At 48.3% G+C, this 15,353-nt stretch overlaps 1 protein-coding gene across 5 annotated transcripts in view; it reads left to right on the top strand.

Annotated features, from left to right (window-relative positions):
• SLTM (SAFB like transcription modulator) overlaps positions 1 to 15,049 on the top strand; it is a 230,789-nt gene extending 215,740 nt beyond the window's left edge. For all 5 annotated transcript variants that reach the window (XM_030188772.1, XM_030188798.1, XM_030188779.1 and 2 more), the window contains one exon: positions 14,382 to 15,049. In XM_030188772.1, coding sequence (XP_030044632.1) covers positions 14,382 to 14,487 — 106 coding nt within the window. In that variant the 3' untranslated portion in view covers positions 14,488 to 15,049. The remainder of the gene's footprint in view (positions 1 to 14,381) is intronic.
• The last annotated feature ends 304 nt before the right edge of the window (positions 15,050 to 15,353 follow it).

Below are 15,353 nucleotides of genomic sequence, written 5' to 3' on the forward strand. Positions count from 1 at the left end.
TGCGCCTAAGCAGCCCCCGGCGCCTCCACAGCAAAAACCGGGGACGGGTTTTTGACTGGATCTATGGGAACATAGCTGCCATCAGTGTCCGTACCGGACGATCTGCCAGTCCGGGGGGAGGTTAAAACTTTTTCACCAAAGGTGGCCTCTAATAACCTCCGACCAGTGGGTTCTCCAAATAGTACGGTGCGGATACGCCCTGAATTTGGCCTCCCCTCCACCAAATTGTCCTCCGGGAGCCCAATCCTTCAGCTCCCATCACAAGCAGGTACTTGCAGAGGAACTCTCCGCCCTTCTCAGCGCCAATGCGGTCAAGCCCGTGCCACCTGGGCAGGAAGGGCAGGGATTCTATTCCAGGTACTTCCTTGTGGAAAAGAAAACGGGGGATGCGCCCCATCCTAGACCTGAGAGGCCTGAACAAATACCTGGTCAAAGAGAAGCTCAGGATGCTTTCCTTGGGCACCCTTCTACCAATGATTCAGAAAAACGATTGGCTATGTTCCCTGGATTTAAAGGACGCATACACTCGCATCCCGATACTGCCAGCTCACAGACAGTATCTCAGATTCCGCCTGGGCACACGGCACTTTCAGTATTGTGTGCTGCCCTTTGGGCTCGCCTCTGCCCCACGGGTGTTCACGAAGTGCCTCGTGGTGGTCGCGGCGTATCTACGCAAGCTGGGATTGCATGTGTTCCCATATCTCGACGATTGGCTGGTCAAGAACACCTCGGAGGCAGGAGCTCTCCGGTCCATGCAGTGCACTATTCAACTCCTGGAGCTGCTGGGGTTTGTGATAAATTACCCAAAATCCCATCTCCAGCCAGTCCAATCTCTGGAATTCATAGGAGCTCTGCTGAATTCACAGACGGCTCAGGCCTTCCTTCCCGAAGCGAGGGCCCACAACCTCCTGTCCCTCGCTTCCCAGACCAGAGCGTCTCAGCAGGTCACAGCTCGGCAGATGTTGAGACTCCTAGGTCATATGGCCTCCACAGTTCATGTGACTCCCATGGCTCGTCTTCACATGAGATCTGCTCAATGGACCCTAGCTTCCCAGTGGTGCCAGGCCACCGGGAATCTAGAAGATGTCATTCGCCTGTCCCTCAGTTGCCGCAATTCGCTGCACTGGTGGACACTTCGGACCAATTTGACCCTGGGACGTCCATTCCAAATTCCGCAGCCCACGAAAGTGCTGACGGATGCATCTCGCCTGGGGTGGGGAGCTCATGTCGATGGGCTTCACACCCAGGGACTGTGGTCCCTCCAGGAACAAGATCTTCAGATCAACTTCCTGGAGCTCCGAGCGGTCTGGAACGCACTGAAGGCCTTCAGAGATCGGCTGTCCTATCAAATTATCCAAATTCGGACAGACAATCAGGTTGCAATGTATTACATCAACAAGCAGGGGGGCACCGGATCTCGCCCCCTGTGTCAGGAAGCCGTCGGGATGTGGCGTTGGGCCTGCCAGTTCGGCATGCTTCTTCAAGCCACATACCTGGCAGGTGTAAACAACAGTCTGGCCGACAGACTGAGCAGAGTCATGCAACCGCACGAGTGGTCGCTCCATTCCAGAGTGGTACGCAAGATCTTCCGAGAGTGGGGCACTCCCTCGGTGGACCTTTTCGCCTCTCAGACCAACCACAAGCTGCCTCTGTTCTGTTCCAGACTACAGGCACACGGCAGACTAGCGTCGGATGCCTTCCTCCTCCATTGGGGGACCGGCCTCCTGTATGCTTATCCTCCCATACCTTTGGTGGGGAAGACCTTACTGAAGCTCAAGCAAGACCACTGCACCATGATTCTGATAGCGCCTTTTTGGCCCCGCCAGATCTGGTTCCCTCTTCTTCTGGAGTTGTCCTCCGAAGAACCGTGGAGATTGGAGTGTTTTCTGACTCTCATTTCGCAGAACGACGGAGCGCTTCTGCACCCCAACCTTCAGTCTCTGGCTCTCACGGCCTGGATGTTGAGGGCGTAGACTTCGCTTCGTTGGGTCTGTCTGAGGGTGTCTCCCATGTCTTGCTTGCCTCTAGAAAGGATTCCACTAAAAAGAGTTACTTTTTCAAGTGGAGGAGGTTTGTCGTTTGGTGTGAGAGCAAGGCCCTAGAACCTCGTTCTTGTCCTGCACAGAACCTGCTTGAATACCTTCTGCACTTATCAGAGTCTGGCCTCAAGACCAACTCAGTAAGGAATCACCTTAGTGCGATTAGTGCTTACCATCACCGTGTAGAGGGTAAAGCCATCTCTGGAGAGCCTTTAGTCGTTCGATTCATGAGAGGCTTGCTTTTGTCAAAGCCCCCTATCAAGCCTCCTACAGTGTCATGGGATCTCAACGTCGTCCTCACCCAGCTGATGAAACCTCCTTTTGAGCCACTGAATTTATGCCATCTGAAGTACTTGACCTGGAAGGTCATTTTCTTGGTGGCAGTTACTTCAGCTCGTAGAGTCAGTGAGCTTCAAGCCCTGGTAGCTCATGCTCCGTATACTAAATTTTATCATAACAGAGTAGTGCTCCGCACTCACCCTAAGTTCCTGCCAAAGGTGGTGTCGGAGTTCCATCTTAACCAGTCAATTGTCTTGCAACATTCTTTCCCAGACCGCATACCCGCCCTGCTGAACGTCAGTTGCACACATTGGACTGCAAGCGAGCTTTGGCCTTCTATCTGGAGCGGACACAGCCCCACAGACAGTCCGCCCAATTGTTTATTTCTTTCGACCCCAATAGGAAAGGGGTCGCTGTCGGGAAACGCACCATCTCCAATTGGCTAGCAGATTGCATTTCCTTCACTTACGCCCAGGCTGGGCTGACTCTTGAGGGTCATGTCACGGCTCATAGTGTCAGAGCCATGGCAGCGGCGGTGGCCCACTTGAAGTCAGCCACTATTGAAGAGATTTGCAAAGCTGCGACGTGGTCATCTGTCCACACATTCACATCTCATTACTGCCTCCAGCAGGATACCCGACGCGACAGTCGGTTCGGGCAGTCGGTGCTGCAGAATCTGTTTGGGGTTTAAATCCAACTCCACCCTCCAGGACCCGAATTTATTCTGGTCAGGCTGCACTCTGTTAGTTGTTCTTCGTAGGTCAATTTCTGTTATGCCCTCGCCGTTGTGAGGTTCAATTGACCTGGGTTCTTGTTTTGAGTGAGCCTGAGAGCTAGGGATTTCCTAGTCGTGAGAACAAGCAGCCTGCTTGTCCTCGGAGAAAGCGAATGATACATACCTGTAGCAGGTGTTCTCCGAGGACAGCAGGCTGATTGTTCTCACCTACCCTCCCTCCTCCCCTTTGGAGTTGCGTTTTCCTCATTCTTTTGCTTGTCATTCAACTGAGTGGGAAGGGTCGCGCACGGGCGGGAAGATAGCGCACATGCGCGGTGGGCGTGCCCTGCACGCGGGACCGTCCGCAAAGCTTTTGTTCCGGTTGGTGGGGGCTGCCGTGGACGTCAACCCAGTTGTGAGAACAATCAGCCTGCTGTCCTCGGAGAACACCTGCTACAGGTATGTATCATTCGCTTTGAGGGCTCTTCGTGAGCAAGTGCAAACCTGGTGGTGCCAGGTCCCTCCTTTTCTCCCCCCCTCCCGCTGGCTCCGTTAAAAAAAAAAAAAAAAAAAAAAAAAATTTTTAAACGTTCAAAAAGGACATCCATTTGCAGGTGCTCACTGGAACAAGTCGTTGCTGCTCGGAGCAAGAAGCAGATAATTTTTACCTTTTACTAGCGGGCAGGGGGTTCCCCGAACAGTCTCCACGTGGCTATGGCGTCGGACGGCAAAGGTGCGAAAAGACGCTCCCTGGAATGCATTTGCGCGCTTAGCGGGGAAGCGGGGGGCTCGAAGGTAGTCGCCCTTTTTGGGCGCCCTTTCGGAGCCGGGAGAGTTCACCGGTTTTTCCTCCGGCGCGACGGCCTTTCCCGCCTTAGGCGCCCATCCCCCGCTGGCCGCCCTCCCGGTCGTGACCGGCCACGCGGCTCGGTCGGCTTCTTCTTGGGCCGCCCTTCGAGATGGGAGACGTTAACAGCTTGGTCGCCCTTGAATCGGGCGACAGTAAGAAGTCGGCGAAATTAAAACACCCTTCTTCCCGCGCGGCTCCTTCTCGGAGTTTCGCGCCGGACGCCATTTTGGACGCGCAACACGCCTCTCCCCCGCTACTGGGAGCGCAGAGGTAGTGCCCTGGGCCAGGGCCCATATGAGACCACTACAGCACTCTTTTCTGCGGCGGTGGACTCCAGTCTCAGAGGATTACGCCGTACGCCTTCCTTTGGATCGAGCGGTGCGAAAGGCGCTGAGCTGGTGGCTGAGGCCAGGCAAGCTGTCCGCAGGAATGCCTCTTACGACCCCGGAGTGGGTTGTCGTCACGACGGACGCCTGCTTGACGGGCTGGGGAGCCCACTGCCTGGGACGAACAGCGCAGGGGCTCTGGTCCCCTGCAGAGACGAAGGGTCCATCAACCTCCTGGAACTCTGAGCCATTCGGTTGGCGCTTCTAGTGTGTCTCCTGGCACTGGTGCTGAGGCCTGTATGGGTCCTGTCGGACAATGCCACGGCTGTGGCCTATGTCAATCGCCAGGGAGGTACCAGGAGCGCCCCTCTGGCCAAGGAGGCCAAGAAGCTATGCCTGTGGGCGGAAGCGAATCTGGAACAGCTGTCGGCGGCCCACATTGCGGGAGTCATGAATGTCAAGGCGGACTTTCTCCGTCGCTATACCTTGGATCCTGGAGAGTGGCAACTGTCTGCTTGGGCGTTCTTGGACATCACGAAACGCTGGGGCCGGCCGAGCCTGGATCTGATGGCGTCCTCGGCCAATTGCCAAGTGCCGTGTTTTTTCAGCAGAGGACGGGACCCTCGAACTCTGGGAGTCAATGCTCTTCTCCAACAGTGGCCGGCACAGGAGCTTCTCTACATGTTCCCGCCCTGGCCCATGATGGGCAGGGTGCTGGGCAGGGTGCTAGGCTGGGTGGCAAAGCATCCGGGCCGGGTGGGTCCGGATTGGCCCAGACGTCCCTGGTATGCGGACTTAGTCAGACACTCGGTGGGCGGCCCTCTGCGGCTGCCAGCGGAGCGGGGCCTCTTACATCAGGGTCCCGTGGTGATGGAGGATCCCTCCCCCTTTGGTCTTACGGCCTGGCTCTTGAGCGGAAGCGGCTGAGGAAGAAGGGCTTCTCAGACAAGGTCATGGCCACTATGCTGAGAGCGAGGAAGCGCTCTACTTCTACCACTTACGCCAGGGTTTGGCGTACCTTTGGGTCGTGGTGCGAGGCAGGCTCTGTATCGCCCTTCACTGCTCCAATTTCTTCAGTGTTGGCGTTCCTGCAAGAGGGGCTGGAGAAAGGCCTGTCAGTTCACTGAAAGTCCAGGTGGTGGCTCTAGCTTGCTTCAGGAGTCGCCTGAAAGGGGCTTCCCTGGGTTCACAGCCAGATGTGGTGCGCTTTCTCAAAGGAGTTAATCACCTGCGCCCCCCTCTGCACTCGATAGTGCCTACGTGGAATCTCAATCTGATACTACGGACCTTGCAGAAGCTGCCCTTCGAGCCCTTGCCAAGGGCATTGCTGAAGGACCTGACGCTGAAAGCGGCCTTCCTGGTGGCTATCACATCAGCCAGAAGAGTTTCCGAGCTCCAGGCTCTCTCGTGTAGAGAGCCGTTCCTGTGATTCACTGAGGCAGGAGTATCGATTCGCCCAGTGCCCTCCTTCCTGCCCAAGATTGTTTCTCGATTCCATGTGAATCAGCAGCTTTACCTACCCTCCTTTCGTAGGGAGGATTACCCAGAGGAGTACCCTGCGCTCAAATACCTGGATGTTAGACGGGTCATCATCAGATACTTGGAAGTGACCAATGATTTCCGGAAGTCGGATCACCTGTTCGTGCTGTTCGCAGGCCCTCGTAAGGGTCTGCAGGCATCTAAGCCTACAGTGGCACGTTGGGTCAAGGAGACGATCGCGGCAGCTTATGTGGCGGCAGGGAAGATTCCGCCTATTCAGCTGAAGGCACACTCTACTAGAGCACAAGCAGCCTCGATGGCGGAGTCCAGATCTGTCTCCTTGGAAGAGATTTGCAGAGCGGCTACTTGGTTGTCGGCTCATACCTTCTCACGACATACCGCTTGGATGTGGCTGCTCGGGCCGAGGCCCAGTTTGGGGCTTCAGTGTTGCGTTCAGGGATTTCCATGTCCCGCTCTGGGTGAGTACTGCTTCGGTACATCCCACCAGTCTATGGATTGATCGGCTTGATGATAGGGAAGGTAAAATTATGTATTATACCTGATAATTTTCTTTCCCTTAATCATAGCCGATCAATCCATAGCCCCTCCCAGATATCTGTATTGTTTGTGTTCTGGTTACATTTCAGGTTCAAGTTCAGTCTTCATTTCCTGTTCACGAGGACTTCGTGTTCAAATTCTTCCAATTGAAGTCTCTTCGAGTTGAAATGATTTTGTGTTACAGTGAGCTGCTGCTTCCTCTCCCCCTGTTTCGGTGGTGGCTGGATTGATAACTAAATTATGCCGGCGCTCCCTCCCGCTTCAGCGGTGTTAGGGTAAGCCAGCTCCTCCCGCGGTTGCAGTAGCAGGATAAGCCAGTTCCCCCCGCGTCGGCAGGTGTGGTTTCCCACCCACTGCCCCGGCGGTGGTGCGCTGGAAATGTTTCCCCTCCCCTGCTTCGGCGGTGGTGAGCTGGGCAGAGTGTCCCTTTGTGGGTGTAATTCTCTAAGTGCTGAGTCCTGCAGATGGAGCTTTGATATCGACATACTGGGGAATTTCCGGCAGCACATGACCACATACAGGGAGGCAAAAGATTGCTCTCTATCTCCACCTGCTGGTAGATGGCCACAACCCACCAGTCTATGGATTGATCGGCTATGATTAAAGGAAAGAAAATTATCAGGTATGATACATAATTTTACCATGAACCTTTTCCGGAGAGGGGAAGGCGGTAGAACTAGAGGACACGAAATGAGAATGAAGGGGGGCAGACTCAAGAAAAATGTCAGGAAGTATTTTTTCACGGAGAGAGTGGTGGATGCTTGGAATGCCCTCCCACGGGAGGTGGTGGAGAGGAAAACAGTAACGGAATTCAAACATGCGTGGGATAAACATAAAGGAATCCTCCTCAGAAGGAAGGGATCTCCAGAAGCTTAGCCGGTGGTGGGAGGCAGGGCTGGTGGTTGGGAGGTGGGGATAGTGCTGGGCAGACTTATACGGTCTGTGCCCTAAAAAAGACAGGTACAAATCAAGGTAAGGTATACACAAAAAATGGCACATGTGAGTTCATCTTGTTGGGCAGACTGGGTGGACCGTGTGGGTTTTTTTCTGCTGTCATCTACTTTGTTAGTAGTGTTTTTCATATACAGATCTGATGTAAAAACACATTTGAATACAAAGTACTTGTATGACAATTCAGCCCATTTGTTAGAGGCATAATAACTTTCCTTTCTACTGGTCTGATCTGGTATTTACTGTATTGAAGCTACCTCCTCCCAATGAAACTGAGGTCCTCAGCATGGTCACATTGAAAGGTTCTGGACATTAGTGCAATATATATGATTTTCACTTGACTCCCAGATCCACCCCGATTTGCCCAGGGCTTCCAGGTGTCTTTTGGCTAAGATCCAGGGGGAGGAATGCTGGCTCAGGCCTAACCCCTGGTAAGTCTTTTCTTGGCTGGGAGCTGCGTGGTGGAGGTGCCTAGCGCTCCCACTAGCTGCCTTCCAGGTGCTGTAGAGGGCTTGCAGCCGATCTTCATAAGTACATAAGTACATAAGTAATGCCATACTGGGAAAAGACCAAGGGTCCATCGAGCCCAGCATCCTGTCCACGACAGCGGCCAATCCAGGCCAAGGGCACCTGGCAAGCTTCCCAAACGTACAAACATTCTATGCATGTTATTCCTGGAATTTTGGATTTTTCCAAGTCCGTTTAGTAGCGGTCTATGGACTTGTCCTTTAGGAAACCGTCCAACCCCTTTTTAAACTCTGCTAAGCTAACCGCCTTCACCACTTTCTCCGGCAACGAATTCCAGAGTTTAATTACACGTTGGGTGAAGAAAACTTTTCTCCGATTTGTTTTAAATTTACTACACTGTAGTTTCATTGCATGCCCCCTAGTCCTAGTATTTTTGGAAAGCGTGAACAGAAGCTTCACATCCACCTGTTCCACTCCACTCATTATTTTATATACCTCTATCATGTCTCCCCTCAGCCGTCTCTTCTCCAAGCTGTATAGCCCTAGCCTCCTTAGTCTTTCTTCATAGGGAAGTCGTCCCATCCCCGCTATCATTTTAGTCGCCCTTCGCTGCACCTTTTCCAATTCTACTATATCTTTCTTGAGATGCGGCGACCAGAATTGAACACAATACTCAAGGTGCGGTCGCACCATGGAGCGATACAACGGCATTATAACATCCTCACACCTGTTTTCCATACCTTTCCTAATAATACCCAACATTCTATTCGCTTTCTTAGCCGCAGCAGCACACTGAGCAGAAGGTTTTAGTGTGTTATCGACGACGACACCCAGATCCCTTTCTTGGTCCGTAACTCCTAACGTGGAACCTTGCATGACGTAGCTATAATTCGGGTTCTTTTTTCCCACATGCATCACCTTGCACTTGCTCACATTAAACATCATCTGCTATTTAGCCGCCCAGTCTCCCAGTCTCGTAAGGTCCTCTTGTAATTTTTCACAATCCTGTCGTGATTTAACGACTTTGAATAACTTTGTGTCATCAGCAAATTTAATTACCTCGCTAGTTACTCCCATCTCTAAATCATTTATAAATATATTAAAAAGCAGCGGTCCTAGCACGGACCCCTGAGGAACCCCACTAACTACCCTTCTCCATTGTGAATACTGCCCATTTAACCCCACTCTCTGTTTCCTATCCTTCAACCAGTTTTTAATCCACAATAGGACATTTCCTCCTATCCCATGACCCTCCAATTTCCTCTGTAGCCTTTCATGAGGTACCTTGTCAAACGCCTTTTGAAAATCCAGATACACAATATCAACCGACTCCCCTTTGTCCACATGTTTGTTCACTCCTTGAAAGAATTGAAGTAAATTGGTCAGGCAAGATTTCCCCACACAAAAGCCATGCTGACTTGGTCTCAGTAATCCATGTCCTTGGATGTGCTCTGAAATTTTGTTTTTAATAATAGCCTCTACCATTTTCCCAGGCACCGACGTCAGACTCACCGGTCTATAATTTCCCGGATCTCCCCTGGAGCCTTTTTTAAAAATGGGCGTTACATTGGCCACCCTCCAATCTTCCGGTACCACGCTCGATTTTAAGGATAAGTTGCATATCACTAGCAGTAGCTCCGCAAGCTCGTTTTTCAGTTCTATCAGTACTCTAGGATGAATACCATCCGGTCCAGGAGATTTGCTACTCTTCAGTTTGCCGAACTGCCCCATTACGTCCTCCAGGTTTACCGTGAAGTCAGTAAGTTTCTCCGACTCGTCCGCTTGAAATACCATTTCAGACACCGGTAACCCACCCAAATCTTCCTCGGTGAAGACCGAAGCAAAGAATTCATTCAGTCTCTCCGCTACGTCTTTGTCTTCCTTGATCGCCCCTTTTACCCCTCGGTCATCCAGCGGCCCAACCGATTCTTTTGCCGGCTTCCTGCTTTTAATATACCGAAAAAGCCTTCTTTGGGGTGACTCCCAGGTTCGCTCCAGGTGCCGCACACCGAACCTCTATATATGCTTTGTATTTTCTCCCAGTTAGCTTCTTATGGCTCAGTACACTTTTTCTTCTTGGTACTGTCCCTTCCCAATCTTTCTCCATCTGTAACCACTGTATGCTGCAGGAACACATTGCCCACATTCTATTTTCATCATCTCACTGTCTCTTGTCTTCTCCCTTCTCAGCTCTTAACCTTCAACATTTATTTATTGTATTTGTACCCCACATTTTCCCACCTTTTTGCAGACTCAGTGTGGCTTACAGAGTATAGATATGATAACGTCGTTACATGATTTAAAAAACAGTCGATCATAAGCAAAGGTGCAAGGGATTTAGATGGAAAGGTGTTAGGTAAGGTCGTGTGAGAGGTGTTCTTTGGTGTACTTGGGTGGTTTAAGGAATGATTTGTTTCATTGAGGGTGACTTTTGTAGGCTTTGTTGAAGAGGTGTTTTCAAAGCTTTGCGAAAGTTGGTTAGATTGGTCATGGTTTTCAGGGCCGTGGGTAGTGCGTTCCAAGACTGTGTGCTTTTGTTCACAAAGTTAATAGCATAAGCCTGTTTGTATTTCATTCCTTTTCAGTTGTGGAAGTTCAGATTGAGGAATTTGCGGGCCGATGTTTTGGCATTTCTGGGCGGTAAGTCCACTAGGTTTAACATATAGAGTGGGGCATCTGCGTGAATGATTTTGTGTACAGTCGTGCAGATCTTGAACTCAATTCGTTCCTTGAGCGGGAGCCAGTGCAGTTTCTCTCTTAGGGGTTTCGCACTTTCGTATTTAGGTGTTCCAAAAATGAGTCTGGCTGTGGTGTTCTGGGCTGTTTGGAGTTTTTTGTTGGTCTGTTCTTTACAGCCTGCATACAAAGCGTTACAGTAGTTCAAGTGGCTTATTACTAATGACTGTACTAGGGTGCGGAAGATGTTTCTTGGGAAAAAAGGTTTTATTCTTTTGAGTTTCCACATCGATTGGAACATTTTTTCGTTGTATTCTTCGCGTGGTTGTCCAGAGTGAGGTTTTGATCAATGGTGACTCCAAGAATTTTCAGATTTTCTAAGATAGGAAGTGTGCAGTAGGGTGTAGTTATTGTAGGGTGGTAGTTTGTATTGTATTGGGAGGTGAGAACTAGACATTGAGTTTTTTCTGCGTTGAGTTTTAACTTGAATGAATTTCCTTCTTTCCATTCAACCATCTCCATTCTATCAGAGTACATCTTGCCGCCTTTGCTCTCGTCATGCCTCTCATACTATTCTTTGTACTCTCTTGTTCCTTCTGCTCTCTGCTGGGGATATCGATCCTGGTCCTCCACAACAGCTCTCATCCTTTTCATGCAGGTCACACCGTGATTTCTCCAATCTAATTTCTGTTCCTCTCCTCCCCCTTTCTTCCCTGCCTTTCTCATGTGCTCTGTAGAATGCCCACTGTGTCTGCAACAAACTTTCCTATATCCATGACCTCTTTATCTCTCGTACTCTCCATCTGCTTGCCCTGAATACTCTGCTTCAGCCACGGCCCTGTGTCATGGAGGTTACCTTTTGTCCCATACTCTTCGCCCAGTTGGCCATCCAAACCTTTTTTTTTTTTTAAACTCCTTTAGTACATTCTCTGGTAACGAATTCCAGAGTTTAATTACACACTGAGGCCCAGATGCACAAAACTTTAACAACCCTTTAACCACCCTTTATCGAAGAAATTGCCAACTGTTTCATGTACTAAAGCCCATTTTTCGAGGACCGTAGCAGCTAACGAAAATGGAATGCAGATGAGCAATTAGTGTAGAAACCCTTTTGAAATGACATGCACTAACATTTTCCGATTGGTTTAACGAAGGAAAATGCCGAGAAATCTAACGAGAGGTCTGTACCTCTCGTTAGGGGTCTCCGGCTAAAAACTGTAATGTAGAACTAAAAAAAAAAAAAAAGAACAAGGGGGGTGAAAACACGCGCCAGGGGCGTCCTTTATTGACGCCCCAGGTCGCCGCTGCTCCCCGCTCCCTCTGCAAGCAATCCAGACGTTAAAAAATAAAGGACCGGGAGGGGGCAAAGGCACTCGTCAGGAGCGTCCTGTTTGAACGGCCTTGGCCCCCCCCCCCCAATCCGAGGTCGCCACTGCTCCCCGCATTATACATTTAAAAAGCAAAACGAAGAAATCTTAATTTTGAAGCCCCGGCCGGCCCCCCTCCATTCCTCTGTACTGTTCTGTCAACAGCTCCGCCTCCTGACTGACACCCTCCGCCCTGTGCCCCGCCTCCTCCGCGGGTCCTCGCCGCCATTCCCCCCCCCCCTTCATCGGGCCCCATCCCTCTTACCGGGCCTGTGCAGCGCCTCTCACCTCTTATGTGAAGGCGCTGCACGGGCAAGAAGATCAGCTGACGCCTCTGTCTTTCATTCTTCCTTCGCGTCTCTCTCCTTTTGGGCCCGCCTCCGTCTGACGTAGCGTAACCTGGATGGTAGGGATTCCACACTTGTGAGAATATGCTAGCATTGTCCTCAGAGAAAGCAAAGGTACTTAGCTGTAGCAGGTGTTCTCTGAGGACAGCATTTTTATATTCTCATAGTCCCTCCCACCTCCCCTTGGAGTTGTCTCTTTCATAGTTTTTTTTACTTCATTTTTTGCTGTAGTATTAAACTGAGGAGATAGTGTTCTTGTGATGGGTGGTGGCAAGGCATTTGCACATACGCAGTGGAGCATGTCTCTTGCTGCACAAAACTCTCGTTAGACTTTGGTAAATTCCAGAACAGGCGACATGGGTCAGCGTCACCTACTTGTGAGAATATAAATCCTGCTGTCCTCAGAGAGCACCTGCTTACAGGTAAGTACCTGCGCTTTCTGGCATGGTGGCACAAACCCATTGTCTGGACTGGTCTAGCTGGGTTTGAGGGAAATTAACAGGTAAGAACATATTTCTCTTTTTGTGGACTGTTAAATGAGTCAGTTGTCCGAAACTTGCATTTTCTGAATTATGACTTCTATGATTTTTTTTTTAAAGCAGTTACACTGTTTCACAAGAATGCTATGGCTTTATGAATGTTTACCTTGCATAAAATTTGTGGATATCAAATCACCATTAAACAATAACTTCAGATCCTTGTTATATAGAAAGTGGTTGCTAAATGAATCTGTTAAGATGCATTTATTTGATGGCTTTTTTAAGGGGGGGGGGGGGTTGTGGAGGAGGGGCCTATGTGGTTTTGGTGTTCCCATTTAACAGGTGTTAATGGACAGACAGTAAACATTGTAGCATGGTGGCGTTCTAATCAGAGCTAGAGTTTTAGTTTATTTGCAGCATATTGCAGCAATTTATGCTACTATAGTATGTAGACAAGTGGTTTGGGAGCAGCAATTAAAACGTTTGTTTCAGCATTTTCATTGTTTGGTTTCTTTTCAAAATACTTGTTAGCTAAACTTTCTCCTTTGGGAGAAAAGGAAGTTGGTGTCTCCCAAAAGAGTGAGTTTTGCACATACCATGACAATATGAACTTCATTCTTAAGCTGGGTATGTTGTCTAAAGTCACAGGCCCTGAAATTTACTGTTAGTGCTTGCCTTTACTTACTTTGTGCAGAAGAGGGCTCTTTCTGAAGTTTCTAGGATAGAATATGTATAGGTAGGGCCCCAGGTCTCCTGAGGTGCTGCTTGAATAGCCACAATTGCTAATCTTTCCTTCTAGAGTTTTTCATTCCAGCTTGACTCATTTCCAATTTGCCACTTCCAAGTCTGCACTGTTGGTATCAGCATTGATCACAACCTTTGGACTTTACAAAAAAAAAAAAACCTGTACATGTCATTTTCCGCTCAAAGCGCAAGTCATGTTCATCATTCTTTCAGATCTCAATTTGTGCTTTTATTTCTTGCTGTTTAATAATTGCGTTTGTACGACCAGTTGGAGTTCTGTATCTAGTTTTCAGTACGTCTTCATTCTGGAAATGAGGCTTCTGAAGTCTATTGACAACTCATTTGCAAGTCCATTCAAAACTGCTTAGTTTGACAACTAAGCAGTTTTGAATGGACTTGCAAATGACAACCCTTCCCATTTTGTTTTTCTGACCTTGCTTGTGTTTACCTTTTCACTATACCCTCTGTGATCCTAACTTGGTGCATCTTTCCCAACACAACATTTATTTATTTAGATTTTGCTCACTCTTTCTTCAGTAGTAGCTCAAGGTGAGTTACATTCATGTACACTGGATATTTCTCTGTCCCAGGAGGGCTCACAATGTAAGTTTGTACCTGAGGCAATAGAGGGTTAAGTGACTTGCCCAAGATCACAAGGAGCAGCAGCGGGATTTGAACAGGCCACCTCTGGATTACAAGACTGGTGCTCTAACCACTAGGCCACTCCTCCACGTCGTTAACATAAAAAGTTAACGGCACATTGGTTCCTTTTGGAAGGGCTTTTCAAAGTCTGTTCACAAGTAATAATTCTCTTAACTTAGAGCAAGAGCACCAACTGTTTATCTACAGTTCCAGGCAGAGACTACAGATATATATATATATATATATATATATATATATGTATGTATGTCTTTGTTTAGTAAACAAGAACAGTAACTTATTCAAATATATAAATTTAGATTAATGAAAGTTACTAAATAGCACTGTCATAAAAGCAATCCTTAAATAGTAATTTGTTGTACTTTTTCCAATATTCATATTGTAGGCAGTTAGGTTCTACTTCTCACATATAACATATCTTTCTTTTATATCTTTGTTTCTAGTAACCCTTCACCGGTTAATAGAATTGTGCAGGTCACGGGCAATTCCATGCCACGAAGTGCTTCAGGATTTAAGACATTCAAGGGAGGCCCACCAAGAAGATTTTGAGGTCCAGAGGTGCAGTGCTAAAGAAACATGATTTCAAGTAAACATCTAAGACCAGAAAAAGCAGGGCTAGTGTTGAAGATTTTAGTTCTTTTTGTTTTGTTTTTGTGGAAGAGAGGAAGAAAATGGTTTGATATTTTAATGCAATTTCCCTGTCCAAGACATTTTAATGGTTATGTTGTAATTCTTCTGACTTGGTGCATCTTTGATACGCATCTTTTCCTACATTACTGAAGTTCTGTAAAGCAAATTAGAACCAAAATAGTTAATGCTGTTAAATATGCTAAGGACAAGTAATTAGCTAAGGTATTTTAGAAGTATTGTTTATCAATGCTTTGTGTTTCCAAGCTTTTGAGTAGATACTTATCATAGACTATAAACCTATGTAACATCCATTTGGGGAAATTATACATGCTATTAAATGAACACCTCTGTTGCAGACACTTGTGTGTGTGTTCTGGTACTAACCTGTCTTTCCAGAAGATACTGCTACATGAAGTGCTTCTGTACTGTGTATCTTGGCAACTATGTATTTTTTTTAATAAACTTTCATCTGTACACTTAACTATTAACATGTCTTTCTTACGCTTTTTAGGTCATAAGAATAAAACATTTATTTATACATTCTGTATGGCTTGAATTTTTCACTTGGTGGGGGATCAGTGAGAACAACTTTCATACATTTTCCAGACATGTAAAGTTTAAGCTTATAGAGCCTTTTACTTTTTGAATCAGTGGTAGTTGAGCCAGTTACAGAAATTATCTTAAAAATGAATCTCGACAAGACTCTGGTCCTGGGGAACTGAGTTAGATTCCCACTTCAGGCACAGGCAGCTCCTTGTGACTCTGGGCAAGTCACTTAACCCTCC

Source organism: Microcaecilia unicolor, chromosome 1 (assembly GCF_901765095.1).
Source record: "Microcaecilia unicolor chromosome 1, aMicUni1.1, whole genome shotgun sequence".
In the NCBI taxonomy this organism is placed as follows: domain Eukaryota; kingdom Metazoa; phylum Chordata; class Amphibia; order Gymnophiona; family Siphonopidae; genus Microcaecilia; species Microcaecilia unicolor.